The sequence below is a fragment of the Lathamus discolor genome, chromosome 6 (assembly GCF_037157495.1).
Source record: "Lathamus discolor isolate bLatDis1 chromosome 6, bLatDis1.hap1, whole genome shotgun sequence".
NCBI lineage: Eukaryota > Metazoa > Chordata > Aves > Psittaciformes > Psittacidae > Lathamus > Lathamus discolor.
This window is the reverse complement of record NC_088889.1, coordinates 23,946,180-23,967,363: the sequence shown is the minus strand read 5'-3', so window position 1 is coordinate 23,967,363 and position 21,184 is coordinate 23,946,180. Positions and strand designations below refer to the sequence as shown.

Here is a 21,184-nt window from a genome sequence, read left to right as displayed (position 1 = left end):
ATACCTGTCAATAGATCTTTTCAGTATCACTAGTTGAAAGTTGGGGGAAAAAGATATTTATTAGAATACGGAAAAGTTGTTCCCCCACCCAACATAAGCATGGCCAGTTCTCTGTAGTTCCTTGTATTTGTTTGTTCCTGTTTGTTAAAGCAAGTAATTTTGTTTATTTGCCTGAACTATCTGGACATCCGCTGAATTTATTTGTTTGTCTTTTTCCCCTTCACACAGGAACGAAATAATTGTCTGACAGACTCGAGAGCTCTGAGTGTCAGTCATACTGATTTGGCGCATTGAGAGTCTTGGACAGAAGCTAGCTAATATTCCTTTGTGAATAAAGAAGCACTGAGACCTTCAAAGCTTTGGTTCCTCATCATTATGTATAGGAACACCTAGTTTGTAATTTTGTTGGGTTTTCTTCCAATGGACTGCTGGTTTTACCTTTTCTAAATAGGGATGATTTAAACACAGCATTAGTGGGTGTTTTCTTCTAAAGGAAAACTATGTAGATATATATTGCTCATTGCACAGCTCCCATTCATACTACTTATGTTGATTTCTTTAATAGACTGGAATATTACAGCCGCCAAAAAAGTGTAAAAACACAAACATATTTAAAGCATACCAAAATGCGTTTGAAAACGCTGGCAAAATTAAATGTGTAGCAGTAAATATATACAGTGCTGGAATGAGAAAAGGATACATCGATGTGCATTACTGTGTAAGTTCAAATTAAGCATACTGTGTTGGTGGGGCTTTCTTCTGCTCCACTGATCACTGCAGTGTTAGAAACCTTAGCTGGCAAAGCAGCACTTAGACACGGCTTACTTAACCACTATATTGAGCTATTAAATTTATCAGAAGAGATGGCTGGGGTTGCATTATATAGGGATAGCATGAATAGCAGTACCTGTGACCATGACTCTGATACTTGCTGATGTAAGTCTTAGGGCACAATTATCAATGGAGAGAGGATGGCTCATGTTGATCAGGAGAAATGGAAAAATGTTTTGACCTTAACCTTGTACGGTTGAAGAATATTGAAGTTTTGGACTGCAACTGTCCCAGAGCAGCTCCTGGTGCTCTTGGGGAAACATAAAGCCTCAGGTTGACTTGCTTGTCCACTGGAATTCACAGTCCCATCCTGTTTGCCATAAGGCCCCCAACATTCCCTTACGCTGATCCCAAATCCTGCCTTTCTCCATGATAGCTGACGAGAGCAGAAGCAGGCAGCTGCACACTAGGCAGTCACATGGTGGGGTAGCTGCTGTGCAGAGGACCACTGAAATCCTAGGGGGAAGCATTAGATGGTCGTAAACATACTTATGGTTAATATATATGCTGTCTGTATACAGGACTGCTGCTGGAACTAAGTATGTATGGTTTAAGTATTGTATAGACACTAGTGTTTCCTTTTGCTTTTCTGTAAAGCCTGTAATTTTGTTCATCTTTTGTAAAAGTTCTTATTCATATGAAGTTGGATGAGAAAGTAAAATGAGTGTGTGTACAAATGTATTGTGGTCATAGCTGTGAGTTGGAAAATGACAAAGGAAACTAACTTTGGGAAAAGCTGGAATATTCATTCAAGGTTAGTGCCAGCCGAAGGAGGCAAAACAAAGGAACATAAGCAAGTTTTAGTATTTGAATAGGCTGTGAGAAGTCATTAGAATTAGTATTTTGTAGAAGTCTTTGACTGATTTTAATTTGGTTTCAAGTTGGTTACAGTAACTGATGCAAAAAGCTGTGTATGTTATGCACTTAACTATGTTTACCAGGTGTATACCTGCTAGAAAGACAGTTTAGAAACAGTGAGATACAATGCTGCTAATGTGTAGGAGTTTTTAGCACAGAGTAATGCAATTCATTAATGAACTCGAGCAAGAACAGATTGCTGCTCAGTTACCTTAACAATATGTACTTATATAATGTAGACTCTTGAGTTTTAATCTTTTTATTAAGAGCTTTTTATATTAAAAAATACATAATATATATACTTTTATTCCCCCTAAAGCAAGACGTGTTGTATGCACTTGTTGGTGAATCCGTTCTCCACCCAAAAGCAGACTGAGCTGGCTCTGCATGAGGAGCTGGACATGGGCCACAGCCCACTGAACCAGGGTGAGCTGGGAAGTGACAGTTGTCTGTCCCTCTGTCTGTGAACACCCCTCGCAGTTGGCCCATTCCACATCAGCAGGATGGTACTGCTACTGCTGTAGGAGTGTCTCGGTGGGCCTGGTCTGTGAGCCCAGCACTTCACTGCTGGGACACCCTTACAGGATTCCAGCTCCCAAAAAAGCCCACAGAACTAGAGACAGAGCTTATTTTGGTAACAACAAAGTACTTAAATGGAAGATTTTTTTTCTACATTGATATTTCAGCTTTGAAGGAAAATTATTTTTGCAGCCTCTCAAAAAAACCCCAACAAACCAACTTGTGTAAATAGCAATAACATATTTAACCATGCCAGACTGCAATGTGCAGGAAGTTTTAAGAGGCAGGACCATAGTGGGTGATGGTGGTAGTAAGGGAACTTTCTTGTTCAGGATCTTACTTTTGGTGGCATTACTAGTACTGTGCTTTTAAATGTTTTAAACCTTTATATAGTATTGTAAAGTGTGTTGGAAGATAAGTTGAGCTACTGCCTATTAAACAATTCTTACATTTAAAAGGTTATTTTTATGTTTTTTCAAAGAAGAAACAAATTTCAAGACTAATCCATAAATCACCCAGAATTAACACCCAAGTCCTGATAGTTATGAGCCAGTGAGCTGTTTGAGCAGAACTTGTAAAGTACGAAAGCAAGCTTACTGTGTTTGAATGGTGAATGAGTTACTGTCACCACAATGTTTGTGTACATTTAAATTTCAGGTGGGCCTCTTCATGTGCTTTTATGGAAGATTTTCTTTCTGAATTTCCCTGCACCAGTTGTAGCTGACAGTGCACAAAGCGTAGACCCAGAATACCCAGTTGTCTAAGTCCTGGATGTCTTCAGTACTGAACTAAATCAACAGCTCTTATGAAACAGAGAACTAAAAAAGACCTTCAGTATTGACAGGCACCTTGTTAGTGTTGGGCTGCTAGGGTTTAAATCTCACAGTTTTGTAAGCGTGAATTTCACTCAAACTGTGATAAGGACTCCAGTTAGGCTACTTCAGCCAAGTTCTCCTATGAGTGGGTGGCTGGTGGTTCTGGGATAGAGCAGTCGGGTGCTGGAGGAATCGTGTGTGGAATTGTTACTGAGGGAAAGATGCCCATGGGCCTTCTGTCTGTGTGGTGGTGTGCAGGTCTCTAGGAATTCTGGCAGTATTTGGTCTTGAGTTCAGATCTTACTAAATACTATTGTAAAATGTAACTTCCATGATTTGCTCCTCTTTAGAAGGAATGACTGGACTATTGCTGTGATGTCTGTGCTTGCAGTACTGTGGTGACAGAACAGCACTGAAACAACAGAAAAACTATCGAATACATTCTCTAAGAGTTTGAACGTTTTCTTAAACGGCATCCCCTTTTCTCCCAAGGCTTCCTGAATGGTAGTAAAATAAAATGGGCTTACGCTTGAGGAGTATTTGTGCTTAAATTGTATCACTGAATCTAGTAATTTTGAAAATGGTGTGATTCTGTTGTACATAAATAGTAAAAGGGGCATGCAGTACTGTGATGAAAGTGTGTTTACAAAACCTGATGAGTTCAAGTTACTTCAGTTTTTGTTCTGCAGGTCATGTATTTTGTCTGAAAGCTGCTAAGAGAATTGCATTGTTGGTCATGTTGACCTGTACTGAGAGAATAAATGTTAAGAGATGTGATGCTGTGAAGTTTACAGTTTCCTTGTAGTCACTTTACATTGTCACAGACTTACAGAAGTATCAGTATAAACACTGGCACTTTGGAGTTCTTGTAAATAGTTTAGAATTGAGGGAAATTTGAACATCTACATTTGATTATTGCCTCACTCCAATGCACTTGCATTAGTCTCAGTACACTCAATAGCCAAGGTCAGTAGTTTGTTTTAAACAAAAAGCCCAAAACAACAAAGCAAGAGCAAAGCATGGTGCCACCATTGGACAGAAGGCAGAAGCCAGAAGCTGTTGAGAAAGATGCTCAACATCTTTGATCTCATAGTGAGGCTGCAGCACTGTTCTTTAGTTGTAAGAAATTAAACATCATCTTTTAAATAAATTCTGAGCGAACCATAGTTAGAAGCTTCATTTAACATTCAAAGCTGCTCTAACAGTTGTGCTGATACACAGTTGAGAGAGACTAAACTTTGTGTAGAGCATAGAAGAAGTGTAGTGAAGTAGTTTCTACAACCAGATCAGTCCTGAGGCTCCGTATCTATACACGAGTCCCCACTCAAGCAGGGGAGGTTATTATGTATTTAGTTTTAAATTACGTAGTGGAAGCACCATGGAGTAGGAGCGGTGGGTGACAGTGGAATTAGGCCAGATGAGTCCTGTGCAATTGGGAACGGCATTTTCTGTTTTCTAGGACCTGGTTTAAGAAAAAACCCACTACCATCAGAAAGCCATTTGTAATGTCTGTGTATCCTTCTTGGGGATACACAAACTCCTCCTTCTACCCCCTGAGGTTGTTGAACAACCTAGGTTGTTCAGAGTGGTTTTTTTACATCTGTTCTGTTGATAGGTCAGTTGTGTCCATTCTTTATCATGCACAAATTTGGTTCTACTTTTCCAAAGTCATGTTTCCAGAGCTCTGTCTGAGCTTTCTGCTGAAAAAGGCCTCTTTCTATACATCACCAAGCTGTAGGTTAACTTGAAACTGCTTAAAATTTCTCAAATGTCACATAACATTTCTTTTCAAGGTGTAGAAAAATGTTTCAATGCAGCCTTACCGGATAAAGATGACAAACTGAATACATTCTAGAATGTAAATCTTTGTAAAAAATTACTCATTTTTTCCTGTATAGTAAAAATTCTCCATTGTGCAATCCAAAGATGAATAAAGCTATATAAAGGGAAGGTTCTTAACTTGCTTTTATTAAGACTGCAGCATGTTTCAGCACTTTTGACAGAAGGCTTCAAAGAGGGTTTGTACCCCAAACGCTATACCAGTGTCAGGTGAGCAACGGTCTGGGGTTTTGACTGTGGCTGTGAGTAACTGCAGAAAGGGGTAGGAACTGCTGGTGAACACTAAGCTGCTGCATGCAACTGATGACTATGAACACGGGGGTTGGTCATATTTTAGAGGTTCAGGGTTTGTGTGTGATGATGAGCCAGGAAATGGCCTCTGACTCAGATTTAAGCCTCCAGCTGGAGAGTTAAATAAGAACCAGCACAGGTGACATCAGAAGACTCATGCAGGAAAATGCATGTGAGTACGTTCATCTGGCTTGCTGTCACACAGAATTCAGCAGTGACTAGAGAAAGCAGATGTCATAGTCGTAGTTGGAGGATAACAGAAAAAGTTGTGATAAATAGTGCAAAAATGAAAAGAAAAACACTTAAAGCTCTAACAATGCAAATTTGAGAAAAGCAATCACTCCAGGTATGGATGGAACCTGCTACAGCAGCCCTTCAGGAGCACAGCTGAGCAAAGCCTAGGGCAGAAGCTACAGGGGCAGTGATCCAGGGGCTGATCAAGAATATTACCCTGATCTAACGAACCACAGAGCAGTGCAGAGCATCTGGAGGAACATAAACAGAGCCCTTGCTCTGAAGATGCCTGGTGCAGCATCGGTGGTGGGCCAGCAGAGCAGAGCAAGAGGAGGCGCTGTGTGGTTTCTTTTTAACTGGAAGATGCTGAAGAGGCTTTTGCTCTGAGGGGAGAGAACCGGAATGAATGCAGGAAAAGAGCTATTTCTAAAAAAAAATGACGTTCTGTGAAGCTATATATATATGTCCATATAGTACAAAAGCGGTACAATTCTAATTCTTACAGCAAGATATTAAAATCAACTATCTATGGGTTTTCTTAAATCCTAGTATTAATAACAAGTTGTTTTAAAATAGGATAGCTGCTTTGTGCTATTTCTGAGGCCCTACAGATTGAAGAAAGGCTGTACTTAATGGCAGCATGAGTCCCAGAAACACCAGCAGAAAAGAGTCACTGGCTGAATTGGAGTCTTTGTGGGTCTTCACACAGAGAAGGTACACTTCTGCACATGCTGTCACTAGATTAGCATGCTATTAAAGCTAAATTAGAAATCAGGTCTCCCCTACCATGGGGACTGACACATCACACTTCATTCTGCAGCCTCTGTCCACCCAAAGCTCTACTCTTCTTCAGAATATTTACAGAAAAATGTGGTGAACATACATCCAGGTATAAAGAGATCTTTCACAATGTTAACGCCTGATGTAGTCACATCACTGTTTCTGTATTTCAGCATCCATTTCTCTCATCTAGGAAGAATTTAATTTAACCACTAATTCCTCCTGAAGCAAAGTAGTTTTGGTATGGTTTTGGAGCAGAGTTCTTCACAGTGCAAATAATTTATTTTATTCCTTTTACACCTTCCACTTTTACTGTATAGTAGCAAGAGGAGGGAGGGAGGTGAGGAGCAAAAAGTACTCGTAAAGTCCTCACACTTCCAGTGTGGTGTGACACTACTCCAGGGGGTCGCTCAGGCTGTGGTGTTCGGCTGACCATCAGTCTCATTAGCAGTTGATTTGCCCAGGTTATTCCAAGTGCTGGAGAGACACTGTTACCCGCTACACTAGAAAGAAAACATTACAGATTTCTGCATGTATGAATTTAATATGAATTATCTTCACTCCTGTTGTAACAAAATTACACTGGAAGCAATGATCTGCCGTCTCTGTATTTACTGTCATTTGGTGTATTTAAACTTACAGGTCTTAAACCATGGAGATTAATGGGCTATCCCCACAAAGCTACATGCTGGGTTCTCTCTATATCAAGGTAATAATGGGAAGAGAAGTGATTCCATACAGAGTAATTCAGTCATTCTTCCAGCTACAGCCATTGTGAACACCTGCCTCTATCCTGGTGTGTCCCCTCCTGTGATAGGACTATAGTGATACAAAAATGGTTGAACTGTAAGTATTTGAACCATGTAACTGTTGGCCTGTTGGATCCAAACTGTTGGATTCCCCGGGGAGGGGGGGGAGGGGAGGAAATTGAACCTTATCCTTGTTCCGTGTCACTTTCTGAATCTGGAGGACATAACTAAGTTCTCGCAGAAACGCATTTATGTAGCACCTGCCCATCTAGTAACTCTAGATTACAGTTAGGCTTCAAAAAGAAATATGTATGTTTGAATCCTCTTAATATCTTTGTGTCAAAGAGGCTTTTTTTCTTAAGCAACAAAATCAACCAGTAAGGTTTGGTTGCTGTATTTTTTAAGAGGACATAAAATGCACTCAGTTATAGTCACAGAATCACAGAATGGTTTGGGTTGGAAGGGACCTTCAAGATCATCTAGTTCCAACCTGCCTGCCATGGGCAGGGATCCCTTCCACTAGACCAGGTTGCTCAAAGCCCTGTCCAGCCTGGCCTTGAACACTCCCAGGGATGGGGCATTTGCAGCTTCTCTGGGCAACCTGTTTCAGTGTCTCACCACCCTCACAGTAAAGAAGTTCTTCCTAATATCTAATCTGAATCTATCCTCGGTTAAAAGCCATTCCCCCTATCAATCATTACATGCCCTTGTAAAAAGTCCATCCCCAGCTTTCAAAGACAAGCTATCGGAGATGAGAAGCAAAATATTCTTGTGTAAGCAAGTACAATGGCCATCAACTTCTTCCCCCTAACTGCTGATCAGGGATTACCACGTAAGCATGTATGGCAGTTTCTTCCACTTTACAGCGCATTAGTTATTGCTGATCTCCAGCAAATGCAGCAATGCTGGGTAAATGCATACCACTCTTAACACGCTCTGGTAGATTATATTGGAGTTATAAAAAATACAGTTGTTAAATGCTGCTGTGTATGACACATTTCTGTTGCAGATGACTTACCTACAACCGCACTGAGCAGCTTCTGACTCGCTCACTGCATCAGTCACCTGAAACAGAAAAATGATGGTTGAAGTTGACCTGCAGTTATACATTGGTTTTTAGCAAGCAGAAGGGCAGGGAAAGGAATGAAGTTACGAAAACCCAAGTTACTGGATCACATGTTAAGCCAAGTTAGAAAACCCTTATTCTTTCCAGGCCAACTAAAAGGAAGTTGTGAGGTATAATCTTAGTTTACAGTACTACAACCATTTAGCTAGCTAAAGGCTATATGAATTTAACTACTACCAGATGTTTAAATTGTTAAAGAAAATAAGATCAGTTAAAACGTTAGGAGTAACTTGAGGCTGAAATTTAAATCCTACTGAATCTTAATGGGATTCTAACTGAAAAGAAAAACACTATACATGCCTGAAAGCTGTTCTGATTATTGCTAGGTATGAATTCCAATACACTCCCCTCCAGTTATGGTAGTAAATATAAGGTTTTACACATTGCCTGTTGCAAAATTCCAGAACTACTCCTAGAAACAAATCAAACAAGTAACAGTTGACTTGTTGTTTGTAACTTCTTTAGTTCAACTTTCGTTCCTACCCCATTCTCCTCTGCTGTGAGGAGGAATCTTCAGGGCTGAGTACTTACTCATTGGATGAAGGGGCCCACTGGAAAGGGAGTGCCCCAGTAGTGGATTGCCTGCACGTCTACTTACCCCTTTCTGAGGCCACATTCCAAGTGTCAATGCTTTATCTCCAGCATGCGCATGGTTCTTCGATTTGTGATTAGGCTAAGAGCAGTGGCATGCGACTTCTAGAGGACAGATGTAGCATCTTGTCTAGTATTCTCAAAAGACTGTTACTCTTGACTAGTACTATTGTGGGTTTTTTTGGTTGCATGAATTCTAATGTTTTACTAATCTCAGCAGTTACACAGAAGTGCTGAGCTTCACAAAAATGCAGCACGGTCCTTGGTGTTTCACTGCCTCCTGTGTATGTGGAATATAACTGTTCCCAAAGCAATCCTGCTGGCAATGGCATTTGAAGCTAGTGTTAAGAACTCTTGTTATGTTAGTTAGATGCTTGGCACAGTTGCTATACATATCTATTTTCATTAGCTTTAATGGTCAGCCTTTGAAGTCATTAACAGTCTAAAAACCCTTAAATTATATTCTTTGAGAAGTTAACAGTTACTAGTTTAAAGTATACCAGTTTAATCAAGCTTTAGTTTCCATCAGTCAATAATATTCAGCTGGCAATGTTAAATATAACACCAAGAAATCTGCATACACAGATTTCTTCCTCCCCAACCATTTATTAAATGGTCCCTCTAAACTAAGCATCAGTTTTCATGCCATACCTGATTAATGCACATTATTGGAGTCCTGAATTTAGTGCTTAAACTGTGAAGCTGTGCTCCAAATGTCTGCAAATACCGAGCCTTCGTAACAGAATCTGAAGCCCCAAATTCGCATCGAAATAAGGCAGCAATAGAGTCGATGACCACCAACCGCACCATGCCTCTTGTAAGCAGCAGGGAAATCCTTTTAGTAATGCAGTTGTGAAAGGTATCCTACCACAAAATACAAAGAGTCAGTATTAGAACAGTTCAAATACCTCTGTTTGTAAAACTGAGGTAGTAACTACAGATAGCATTGCTGAAACAGAAGCTGATGGGGTTTCTAATCATAAAGTGAGTTTGTGGATCTTTAAGCCTCACCAGTAACCATTTTTCACAAATGTCTTCTGCTTTTACCTTAAGAATAAAGAGATCTGGTCATTTAGAATCATAGAATCATAGAACAGTTAAGAGTTGGAAAGGACCTTAAGATCATCTAGTTCCAACCCTCCTGCCATGAAATCTAACTGCGTGTACAGTTATCTGCAGGTATGACTTGAGTCAGCTGTTTACAACATTTCACATCTCAAGAATGCAATACTACTATCCTAAGCCATTCTTTTTTGCAAGAGTGGTTCTCATTGGAACACTGAGAACTCAAGACTAATATTAAATATTTAAAACCAAAGTTATAGACTACATTACTGTTCCATTAAAGATATATTAACAGTAAAATACACAGTTGCTACATCAAATCCATATTGATCAAGAGGCTTCATCAATGAACACTGCAACTTACATCCTCCATGCCTATTACAAGTTTACTAATTTAATATTTCTGAAGTCACCAAGCATTTCAGTTGCAGGATCTTTAACTAACAAATATTTTGTAGAGCTCAGCATCTATTATATAATAAGGTCATTGTAGCCTGGTGCTTGTCTTTAGCAATGTGGTCTGCAGCAGCTGAGTGGAAAGGAGAACAAGCTCACGGTGATAATCTCTGCTTCTGGCCATCAGAAATTTCAGCGTTGGCAAAAAAAAAAAATAAAAAGTGAGGGTCACACTTCTGACTGGAGCCACTCTTTACATCAAAGAGAGGTTCACAGCTAAGAGCTTACATTCATCCAGAGTCACGTAAAATATCCTCCGGCATTCCACAGCTTTTAAAGTTGAATTGCAATTATCCGGTCTGAGTTACAGTAAGTTCTATTCTACTGAATGAGCAGCTTTCTATAAAATAATAATATCAAAGGCTTTTCTTTTTTTTTAACTGATGGGAAAGAGTTGCTCTGAAGAATACACAACTACTTTCCATTCTGGAAAAGGGATTTTTGTTGTTGTTGTTTCTTTTGTTTCACTTACTGATACATCCACTGGAAACTATGCAGCACTACAAACACTTCTGTGTTGTAAGTGGTCCTTTTGTTTGTACAAGACTCATTCTTTTCAAGTGAATACACAAACAACTGGATTCTTCAGTATGAAGCAAGTAAAAACAACTTTGGTGTGAAAGAAAATGCAGACTGTAATTGTGACTTGGGTTTCTACTTCAGCTGCTGTCACCTGCCTATGTATACGGATACACACACAAACAAAACCTGAATCTATATATAACAATATATGAATTGTAACCATCTACTGTGTAGTTACTGGACTTACCAGTGAGTGTAATGTTTTACTTTTAAAGGTATTTTAAAGAGATGTATGTACTAGTATAGTTCTCTCATTTATACAGTAACATACGCTGTAGCTTCCAGAAACTACAATTAGAAGTTTAAGACTTCCAGTGAAAGGGACGCAGAGAAGGTAGCTTAGCTGCTGAATGGACTACACAGCAAGTGGTAAGCTTACTGATGTACAGGATCTTCTTACACTTGCAAGCTACAATTCAGAAAAAACAACAATTGGTATGATTTCAGAAATGCTGCTTGCAAGCCTTAGAGAAAACAGAACTTCAGATGTTCTAGCATTAAAAAGCATATTAACAGCTACTTAAGAAAAGCACAACAAAGGGCGTTTACAAGGCAAAAATACAGTACTCAGGTTGTATATTTTCCCGTCCAGTTCTACTATGACATCTTACAGGTAAAGGGGCAAGATGTTTTAATAAACATAATGACTTATAAAAATTCACTATATTATGTATTCTTTAAAAATATTTATATTTTAATATACTTTATAAAAAATACTGTAATAGTTTTTTAACAACAAATTGGAGAGATTAAGCGGTATTCATTACAAATCTTAGATCACTGAACCTTTTGTAAGGTCTACATGAAGAAAATCACCCTGTGGTTACTAGATTATAGTGTAATAATTGTACATTCTTAATTTGTGTTACTACTTACTAGGTCTGCTGCATGTTCCACAAAAATACTGTTTCCAAATTTGATCTTCTGTATGACTTCAGCTGGAACATCTGCTCGCAGCTTATGTTGTTGATCTATGAGTTGCTGCAAACGTTTACTTGGGAATGCATCTTCTGTGCAAATGTAGACAGCTCCTACAGTCAAGGAAAACACCTCTATTATTACAACAGGGCTCTTACACACCCTTTGCTTAACAGCACAAAAATAATACATTCTGCACCCAAAAGCTAGACATGTACCTGGAAATTCATGTTACTGTTTTTTGTAGCCATATTGAATCAATTACGAACAACAAGAAACCTACTCCTATGAGTTTCCCATAGTTGCCAGGTCCTTTTTTGGTGCCTGCTGATAGAATTGGATTTTTTGTACTCTCCACTAGGTGACACTCATCTTGCACAGCGGTGGAACACCTCAACCACCTAAATCGGGTTATTACAGGTATCATAATTTATCCAATCCACAAACAGCGCAATGCCTCAAGAGTTTGCCTGTTTTGGTCAGAAATATAAAGCACAGCACTGTACTGTGAAGGAAATTCCCTGTCCCTGCCAAACACAGTACAACCAGTATTTTGATCACTTTCACTCATTGTTTTGAAGATTCTTGTTTTAAATTTACAAGTGGAGGGGTACTTATTGCTACAGTGGGTAAGCCTGTTTAAAGAGGATCACTCATCCAATCTCAGTCCGATTAACTCTTCCTGAAAATGGTAGATTAGATAAGAAGCATTATACTTCAATCCCATTACTGCGAGTGATAGCTATATATTTTTACTGTGGTTTCTGGTTAACAAGTACATGTTATTGCAGAGAAAATTAACCATACACATCAAAGATGCTGGGGAAATCAAACAAATACATGCAATATTTATTAAAAAATTAAAATTGTTATTGTTATTGCAGAACTACCTGGAATTATCAGCTAATACTTGAAGGGTTACATCTAAGGATTAAGTCCACTCACTGAAGTGACTGACGCTGCTAACACAGCTTAGCAGCTGATGTGTTTGGCAATCTGTGATATCCTGAACATTTCCACCCAAATGGTGGAAAGTCCCATTTCCAGAAACAACTTCCAAATCTTCTATATGTTCCACTGAAAAAATTACAAAAACTAAATCTAACAGCAGGAACTGAGCTATCTCAGGATGGGATCAAGTGAAAATTAATGGTTACTTTATCAATAAAAGTATTTTGCTGATGGACACCTGTATAACACAGGGTATTGAATTCTGACAATATAAACCAAAGATGAGGCTAATAATTTTGACAGCTGAGATTTAAAGAACTTCCTCAATTATTATGACATGGAAAAATGCTTCATCATCATCCATGCCTTCCACAGGAGGTCCTGAAATATTTCCACAATTTCTATTTTCATTCTACCTAATAACAGTTTCAAGTTATACTTCAGCTCCTTTTTACTTTCTTTGGCCCTGGCAGCACTTACCACTCAAATATTCAGCCTCCATTCTTAACTGCCCAGTTTCATTGTGTATATACTCATGTCCATGAGGAGTGTTAGCCGTTTATAACATTTGACAGTGAATAAGGACTACAATAAAGCATTTGCAGTCAGAGCCGTCATGATCTCATCATGATTCCTGAACTACAACATACAAAAAACTTAAGAAGTTGAACCATGAATATGTTCTGTATTTTACCCACTTTTTTTCCTAGCACTTGAGTGGATGGAATAATTGCTGTCTTCGGTAATTACAATTGAAGAAATTTGCAATACCTGTAGACACAAATGAGTGCAGGTACAAGGTTCTATCACCAAAGGAAAATTTGAAATAAATAAAGGAATGAATAAATGAGCCCACAGTTACTTGACTCCATTAAGTTTACAGTGACAATCAGCAGCTTCTTAAATAGTGCCTGAACTTGGATGAAGCTCAGGCAAGGAAAACACAGTAACCTATTAATTATATCACTTAACTGCTAAAGGCTTTTTAAGTAGCTAATTAGTAAGCAATTAATTACGTGAACCTTAATTTTCTTGACTATTTCCCTAGGTTAATTTCTCCTAATTGGACTAATTTTCCTACCCCTTTCCAACTTGACAGTGACAGCTGAGTATCAAATAGGCAGGTGAGTATCTTTACTAAGGACTTTACTACTGATTCCCAATCAGGTTTCAGTTTCACAATTTCTAAAAAGCTAGTAAGTCGAGAAAAATGTCTAATCAAAGGTATATCCAGCAGCAACACTCACTCCGAGCAGCAATTGTGTCTTGCAACGCACCACGAAACTGAAAATCACAACAGTGCACATTTAAAACCAAGTAAACAAAGAAACAAAACCCACCAAGATATGCAGCTTCCTTAAGCCCACGCTGCTTCTGAATTTCATACTAACAAAAGCTGTGCTCACTTGTGTTGAGATAATTCCTAAAGTAAATGAATTTCTCAACCACCATTCTTATTCACAGCTGACTGCCTTTTGCACAATATTGCCTATTTCTGAAAGACAGGGACTTCTTTACTGTGAATACTGGCTTACAGAGAAATCATCTGCTTTTTAAAAGTCAGACCTGCTTCTAAGTGGAATGTCCCTTGTCTTCTCCTTGGCTTACCTAGAAAGCACAGAATGTCTACTATTTGAGACTTCATGGTGGCTTTTTAAAACCAGATTTGTATTTCTACATAGATACGTGCTCCACTGATCGCAACTGTATTTCAACCCAGAGTTACTGCAACATTCAAACATTTCAAAACAGAGAATTTTTCCCAAAATTAACTTATCTAGACAAAAAGAAACATAAAATTCTCCTTAAGATCTTTGTTGCAGATAATTTCAGTACAGTAATAAGAACAGTGGTACGAACAAACGTAAAGCAAAAGCAGAAGAGTACCAAACAATCAAACAATCTTACTGTGTTACAAACATGCAGCTGTGGCCAGGTTTCCTGTTTATACCTGATGAACAAGAAAATCGAGGCTAACAACCCTAAAGTGGTAATACCTGTAGGGAAAAAAGAACTGCTGGAGAAGCAAAAAAATGGTCCTCTCTGCTCCACTGGTCCAGCAGCCTACATTTAAAATTCCTGATCAATAGGTACACATTATTCTCTTTTATAAAACCAGGACTGCAATTCTGAAGTTCAAGTGAGCTCATTTAGTCAGGTTAACTGTTTTTAGTGAAATACTTGTTAACAAAACAAAAAAATAAAAAAAAACCCTCAATATTTCCTTCTTAAGAACAGTTCTACTTCATAAAGTATTCCCTGCCTCGGTTTAGTTTTGTAAATACCAGCATTCACACCTGCCAACCTTGCACTCTTCTGTAATGCTTCTTTGACATCAGGTAAATCCACTGCAGCAGATACTCTGAATACGTAACTGTTCCATTTGTGATGGACACAAGGACAACCTGTTTTTTCTTGAAGCGCTGCTCATTTCACAAAACGAGTATGTGATCTGCATCTTGAACTTTAAGAGTTAAACGACATAAAATATATCAGATGAGCTGTGCCTCGGCTTAAAATTTGAGTTGCACAGTACACTGAGAATAGCGCTCTCTCCTACTGGACCTTCATCAAGCCTTTTCAGTTTTAATTTGAAGCACAAACTTCAGTTTGAGCCACAATTTAATGTTTGATTAAGGCGAACACACACCTATGCATTAAAAATGTAGGAGGTACTTCATAGCAAAGTTACAATGGCTAGAAAAGACTGATAAATACCTAAAGGCTAATGCCTAATTATGAGGCAAAAGCACTAAATATTCATGTATCTTTAGAGATAAATGAATTGCCATAACCTAAATATCAAGAGGACAGTAGTACAAGGCAAACAGAAAAGCCTATGACAGTTTATTAAGAAGTTGTCAACACTACTGAGTCAAGAGTCAGGGTAGTTACCACTTTTGAGAAAGAAGCCGAGAGAAGCTCTGAATGAGTCAATTGCCCTCAGTAATCATATGAACATTTTTCCTCACAAAAACTTTTGTTTTGAAGCAATTGCATCAAATCCCAGTGCTCTACTTTCAGTTAGACTGATGGAAGTGCTACGCTGGTTGTTGACCAAAAACCACCCTAAAGCAAAACAAAAATTAAACACACCAAAAAAACCCCTCCTTCAAGGGACAGATTTTGAGTCCTGTGAACCTGCTTTGTTATGCACCAAACCAGCCTGTTGCAAAGAATCACTAGCAGACTTTTTCTAATTCAGAATTCTAATATGGATCTGAATTTGTCATGTTAGATGCATGCATGACTTATGAATATAAAATAAATTCAGCCAACATGCAATTGACCATAACTGACATTCTTAGAATGGCAGAAAGAGAACCTGGAGGCAAAGCATGTCCTAATTTCTGTTTGCTGCCAGCCTCATAGCACTCAGAATTGTAAGCAAGATTAGCACTAAGTCAAATGAAGGAAATACACAATACGTCTATACTGTCTAAAGAAATATATTTCAAGATCACCACCAAGAGAAGGGAAGTTTCTAGCACTAAACCAAGCCCAAACACAACCAAAACCAACCAAAAAAGAACACAAACAACCCCTCTACTCTGCTCTCGTGAGACCTCACTTGGAGCACTGTGTACTGTTCTGGTGTCCTCAACATAAAAAGGACATGGAACTGTTAGAACAAGTCCAGACGAGGCCACGAGGATGATCAGGGACTGGAGCACCTCCCGTATGAAGACAGGCTGAGGAAGTTGGGGCTGTTCAACCTGGAGAAGAGAAGGCTGCGTGGAGACCTCATAGCAGCCTTCCAGTATCTGAAGGGGGGCTATAGGAATGCTGAGGATGGACTATTGATGAGGGACTGTAGTGACAGGACAAGGGGTAACGGGTTAAAACTTAAACAGGGGAAGTTTAGATTGGATATAAGGAGGAAATTCTTTACTGTTACGGTGGTGAGGCACTGGAATGGGCTGCCCAAGGAAGCTGTGAGTGCTCCATCCCTGGGAGTGTTCAAGTCCAGGTTGGACAGAGCCTTGGGTGGGATGGTTTAGTGTGAGGTGTCCCTGCCCATGGCAAGGGGTTGGAACTAGATGATCTTAAGGTCCTTTCCAACCCCAGCTATTCTATGATTCTAAGATATCAGACTGAGAGTAAAGAATTGCAAGAATTAGGATTCTACCAGTCCCTTAACTGTCCAACTCCAGCAGCAGGGTATTTCCATCTTCTATACCTTCATGATGCGCAAACATTCTGTCTTCTCAGCCCTTCCAAAACACTTTGGTTCTCTCACAGAAGCACTGATACGATGGCCAGGCCATTCTAGCCTATCTTCCATGAGACACTTAGGAGTGGGTAGATGTGGGACACAGACAAAACAAAGCAATCCTACTAGTGCCAAGTACAAGATGCATAAGAAACAAGAATCATCTTCAAACACAATTAATGAAAATACTTGCCATTTTGTAGCCCTACAAGGTCTGGCACAAGAGACAAGAGTGTCATAAGGATGTTGGACATCTTCTGTGCTCTGGTTTGTCTCAACATAAGGACCAGTGTTGGGGCACAAATCAAATGTATATGCATTCAAACTATTTGCAGCAATTACCAGCAACAACCAAGGAATCAAACAAAAAGATAAGTTTCTGCTCTAATTAATGACGTAAATTGAAACTAAGTAATATAAGCCACAGGCTAATTACAGCCCTTTAAGCAAGATCTTCATTTGGACATTGCATGATTTTTCCATAGGGGTGGATATAGTACTAGAAATAATTAAGTATCTCCACAACAAACAACTGAGCTGCCAAAATAAAGCCAGCGCTGCATAGAAGGAAGAACAAGATCACAGCCAAAACACACCTAAAGCAAATTAACAGGACACCAAATTCTGAGAAGTTGACAGAAGTTTCCTTCCTTTCTAACACAGCATAGGTAACACTAGAAAAAATCCAGTAAATATTAAGAGTTAGATTAATGTGACAGACAGTCAAAAAATGATACTCAAAGAGCAAACCTGTATACTTTGGCAAAGCCACACAAAGCAAGATTAACTGTCCTCAATTATATTTCCATCAGTTTTACTCTGTAAGTCCCTGTAATTATAGTTATCAAACTAAATACTCTTTGAAATTCAAAATCCCCAACTAGGGTATAACATATACCAGAGGCATCCGTGGAAAATCATCAGACAAGCTGTTTTGCTGTGGTTGATACCTGAGGAGTCAGTAACTACTTACAACAGCAATGCTTTTCATATATTCATATATTCATATATTCATATATTCTAGTTTAACCACAGCAGCAGGCAGGCAAATAACAGCCAAGAGTAATTTTGTATTGAGTTATGCTGTGATGCCGGGCATGTGCAGAGCATGCTTTTCTCTCTATGACTATTACTAAGAACTAGCTTACTACTAAAGCTGTAAGGTTAAGACATCACTGAATACGTGCAACTACTTCAGAGCACTGATGGCTTTAAGCTGACTGAGGGGAGATTAGACATTAAATAAAAATTCTTCCCTGTGAGGGTGGTGAGACCCTGGCACAGGTTGCCCAGAGAAGCTGGAACCAGGTGATCTTAAGTTCCTTTTCAACCCAAACCATTCTATGATTCTATGACATTCTTAAAGACAGCGTTTCCTCAAGACGCCAAATTAATCAGTACTTACATTTCAGTACTTACCAGACTCTAATCCACCGTATTTGTAAGGATACTGCACACAAAGGCACAGCTGTAAGCTAATCTGAGTCTTCCCAGCAGAACTTTCCCCAGCAACTTCTGTGATTCCCACTAAAGGAATGCCACCTTTTAACAAGCTATCTAGTACTGAACATCCAAGGCTCAGCTTCTGGTGCTGAGAGGTGCAATGATCTTTATCTTGGTAGAGCTGAAGTGCTGCAGGGTTTGAGATATTTTTTTTATATTAAAAAGGGAAAAAAAAAGAAGAGTTTCATTCAGTACCTTCCCAACACACAATGATACAAAATAGAAGCTGTATAGCAGATGTATGCCTATAAGAGATGCTTGCTTAGTTGATGAGAAATTTTTCTGATTCAGCCTCGTCTTTCCACCTCCCTTTCCCCACAGGCCCTACTAACCAAATGCCTGCTCAAAAACAGAGTTTACACTGAGCCCTTTCTGCCTCTCAAAGCTTTTTTTTCCTTTCTCTGCTTCCAAAGAGTCTCTGTGGGATGCTATAGCCTCAGAAAATACTGCCAGCAAGGTTCAAGCACAATTATGCTAAATGGAAAGCTATAGCAGACTATGAAACAGTGTAGCAGGCACCTGGCCAAAGCCTGAAGACATATGCACATTAAAAAATACATTTTAATACAGAGCTGCCATGAGGCATTTGTACAGGAGGAACTACTAGGTCCTGCTTGTTTTGGAATGGGATGTTTATATCAAATCAGTCTATGTAGTTTTTTAATACGTAAGTTTTCCAACCAGTCTTAGTCCGAAAGGAAAATTGCAAGAGGGGGAGAGAGTGAGAAAGAAAAATTAAATGTTTTGTTCCTGTAATCAATTTTTTCAGACTGGAGAATTATTTTGTCCTGTTTCAAGCAGGCTTGATCTTGAAGAATGACACCCACCCACTTCTATGTGCCTTCAAGGTCTCTAAGAGGAACTGTCCTTTGCATAGTTAAGTAATTCACCACAGCATTACAGAAACACTTACCTTTTCATTTTCAGACTTGCATTATTGAGTCAATGAGGAGACATAAACATATTTTCTCCCAGTGAGAGGTATTTTAAGACTTAAGTAGAACAGGGGTTTTTGTATTGACTGTACTACCTGTAAGCATACTGTTTCTCCTTAGCATGTGAGAGACCGTTTTCAATAAGCACTGTATATCTGCGCTGGACAGTTTCATTAATCGTTGCAAGTCTGCTCCAGAAAGATTTAAAATCTCCTTTATTGATTTTATGTCAGCTGAAATTAGAAGAATTTTTATAAATACTTTGGGGTAGATTACAGTTTTATGCACAAGAGTCTTCCCACTTCCTACTACTCATTTACTTAAGTTTGTCTACCCTGCATTCTTGTAAGCTGGGCAGGCAACATTTACTTTGAATGCATCAACACATGCTATAAAATTGTTTGGAAAATGATTATTGGAGTACAGGCAAAAGCCATTATTTCAAGTTACTCAAAAAACTTGCTTATGAAACAATTACAGTTCTAAAATTATAAGGTACATCTATATGCTTATACCCACAGAAGAAAGACACTTTGTTGACAGATCTATTAGTGAGACATTGGCAAAATAAGTTACCTTTCTTAAGGGCAGCAATTACTTTAGGGTTCAAGTCAAACTGATCCCAATCCATTTTCTGATATAGCACCCGGATGAACAGTGCATGAGGCAATCATCTGTAATTAAAGTGGCTTTTATCAGATATACATGCTACAAGAAAAGTAAGCATCATTCAAAAGTCTCTAGGATACTTTTTTACTTTTTAATGATACATTTATCAGTTATTATAGAAAAAGAACTATTCAGCACATTGGCAGAAGTCTTCTCAGACAGCTGTTGACATATATACCCTGTGAAACAGTTCAACCAGTAATACTGCTGTTAAGAACAACTAGTCACTTGTAATGGCTTACAGTGGCTTGTAATTCTGCATAATGCTTTTGGTCTGGATTGAATAAAGCTCACAAATACGTTGGACAGTCATTTTTATCCAGCCGCTTTTTACATCAGTTTTTAATTTTCAAATAGAAAATAAATCTTATGCACGTGCAATTTGGGATGATCCAGGACTATTCATACATTGGTTAGTCAAACATATATTGATTAAGGAGTAGCAAATTTAGCATTAAAACATTAAAATCAGTTTGTTTCCTGTAACAACATTAAACACTCTTTTTAATACTTTGATCTGAAACACAATAGCTTAGCACTAGAGTTGCCTGAAAGAGGTTTGTTACTATTATTCAGATCATTGTTATGAAGGCTTGCGGCAAACCCAACTGAGTTAGGTAAGAATATACGAGTTAATGAACAATCCCTTTTTTAACATGGAGGAGAGGCTGCCTTGGATCCTGACAGCAGAACAAATACAGGAAAAGAAGCAGTTATTTTTAAGCAACACCTATGCAAAGCAGCATTCTGACAAGAGCTAGAAGTCAAAACTTACTGATGTCTATCATGATCATGGCGACCTCTGCCAGCACGGGCTCCAAACCATTTTGTACGCCCTGGGCACACGAAGGCGCTCCAGGGCGGCCACTGTTTGAGGCCCTAGGAGAGAAATGGGCAGAAACAAGTCACGGAGAAGTCAGGCGGCTCCCACGGATGAGGCGCCGCGGAGGCCGCTCGGGTCTGCCACAGCCCTAGCACTGGGAAAGGCGAACGGGACAGAGGGGAGCGCAGTGAGGGCCGGCGGACGGGAGACAGAGCAGCGGGGCCCAGCACACCACCGCAGCACCGCACCGCAGCACCGCACCACCGCAGCCACCTGGCTCGGCCCTGTCACAAACCACACGGCCACAGCCTGCGCCCTCAACCCCTTACGAACCCACCGCCAGAGCCACCGCAACAACCCGTACCCAATGGGCGAGCAGCGTACCTACGACGTCGCTGGTCACAGGCCAATCAAAACTCCTCAAAGCCACGGCTCC

General features: G+C 39.3%; 2 protein-coding genes across 17 annotated transcripts in view; one reads left to right on the top strand and one right to left on the bottom strand.

The window, feature by feature from the left end:
* KLC1 (kinesin light chain 1) overlaps window positions 1–4,982 on the top strand; it is a 54,422-nt gene extending 49,440 nt beyond the window's left edge. For all 8 annotated transcript variants that reach the window (XM_065684779.1, XM_065684781.1, XM_065684777.1 and 5 more), the window contains one exon: window positions 229–4,982. In XM_065684779.1, the coding sequence (XP_065540851.1) occupies window positions 229–294 (66 nt within the window). In that variant the 3' untranslated portion in view covers window positions 295–4,982. The remainder of the gene's footprint in view (window positions 1–228) is intronic.
* On the bottom strand, window positions 4,965–21,151 carry XRCC3 (X-ray repair cross complementing 3). Of its 9 annotated transcripts, none has more exons than XM_065684789.1 (10): window positions 21,133–21,151; window positions 20,701–20,804; window positions 19,833–19,930; window positions 19,352–19,489; window positions 18,238–18,450; window positions 11,613–11,767; window positions 9,285–9,497; window positions 7,935–7,981; window positions 6,541–6,670; window positions 4,965–5,770 (listed from the first exon to the last, which is right to left on the bottom strand). In XM_065684789.1, exons 3-10 carry the CDS (start codon window positions 19,885–19,887, stop codon window positions 5,600–5,602), a joined length of 1,122 nt encoding a protein of 373 aa, XP_065540861.1. In that variant the 5' UTR covers window positions 19,888–19,930; window positions 20,701–20,804; window positions 21,133–21,151; the 3' UTR covers window positions 4,965–5,599. The 9 variants fall into 9 exon arrangements, with proteins under 9 accessions (XP_065540861.1, XP_065540859.1, XP_065540858.1 ...); XM_065684787.1 differs by having other exon boundaries at window positions 21,113–21,134; XM_065684786.1 differs by lacking the exon at window positions 21,133–21,151 and adding an exon at window positions 21,086–21,117.
* Window positions 21,152–21,184: the final 33 nt, after the last annotated feature.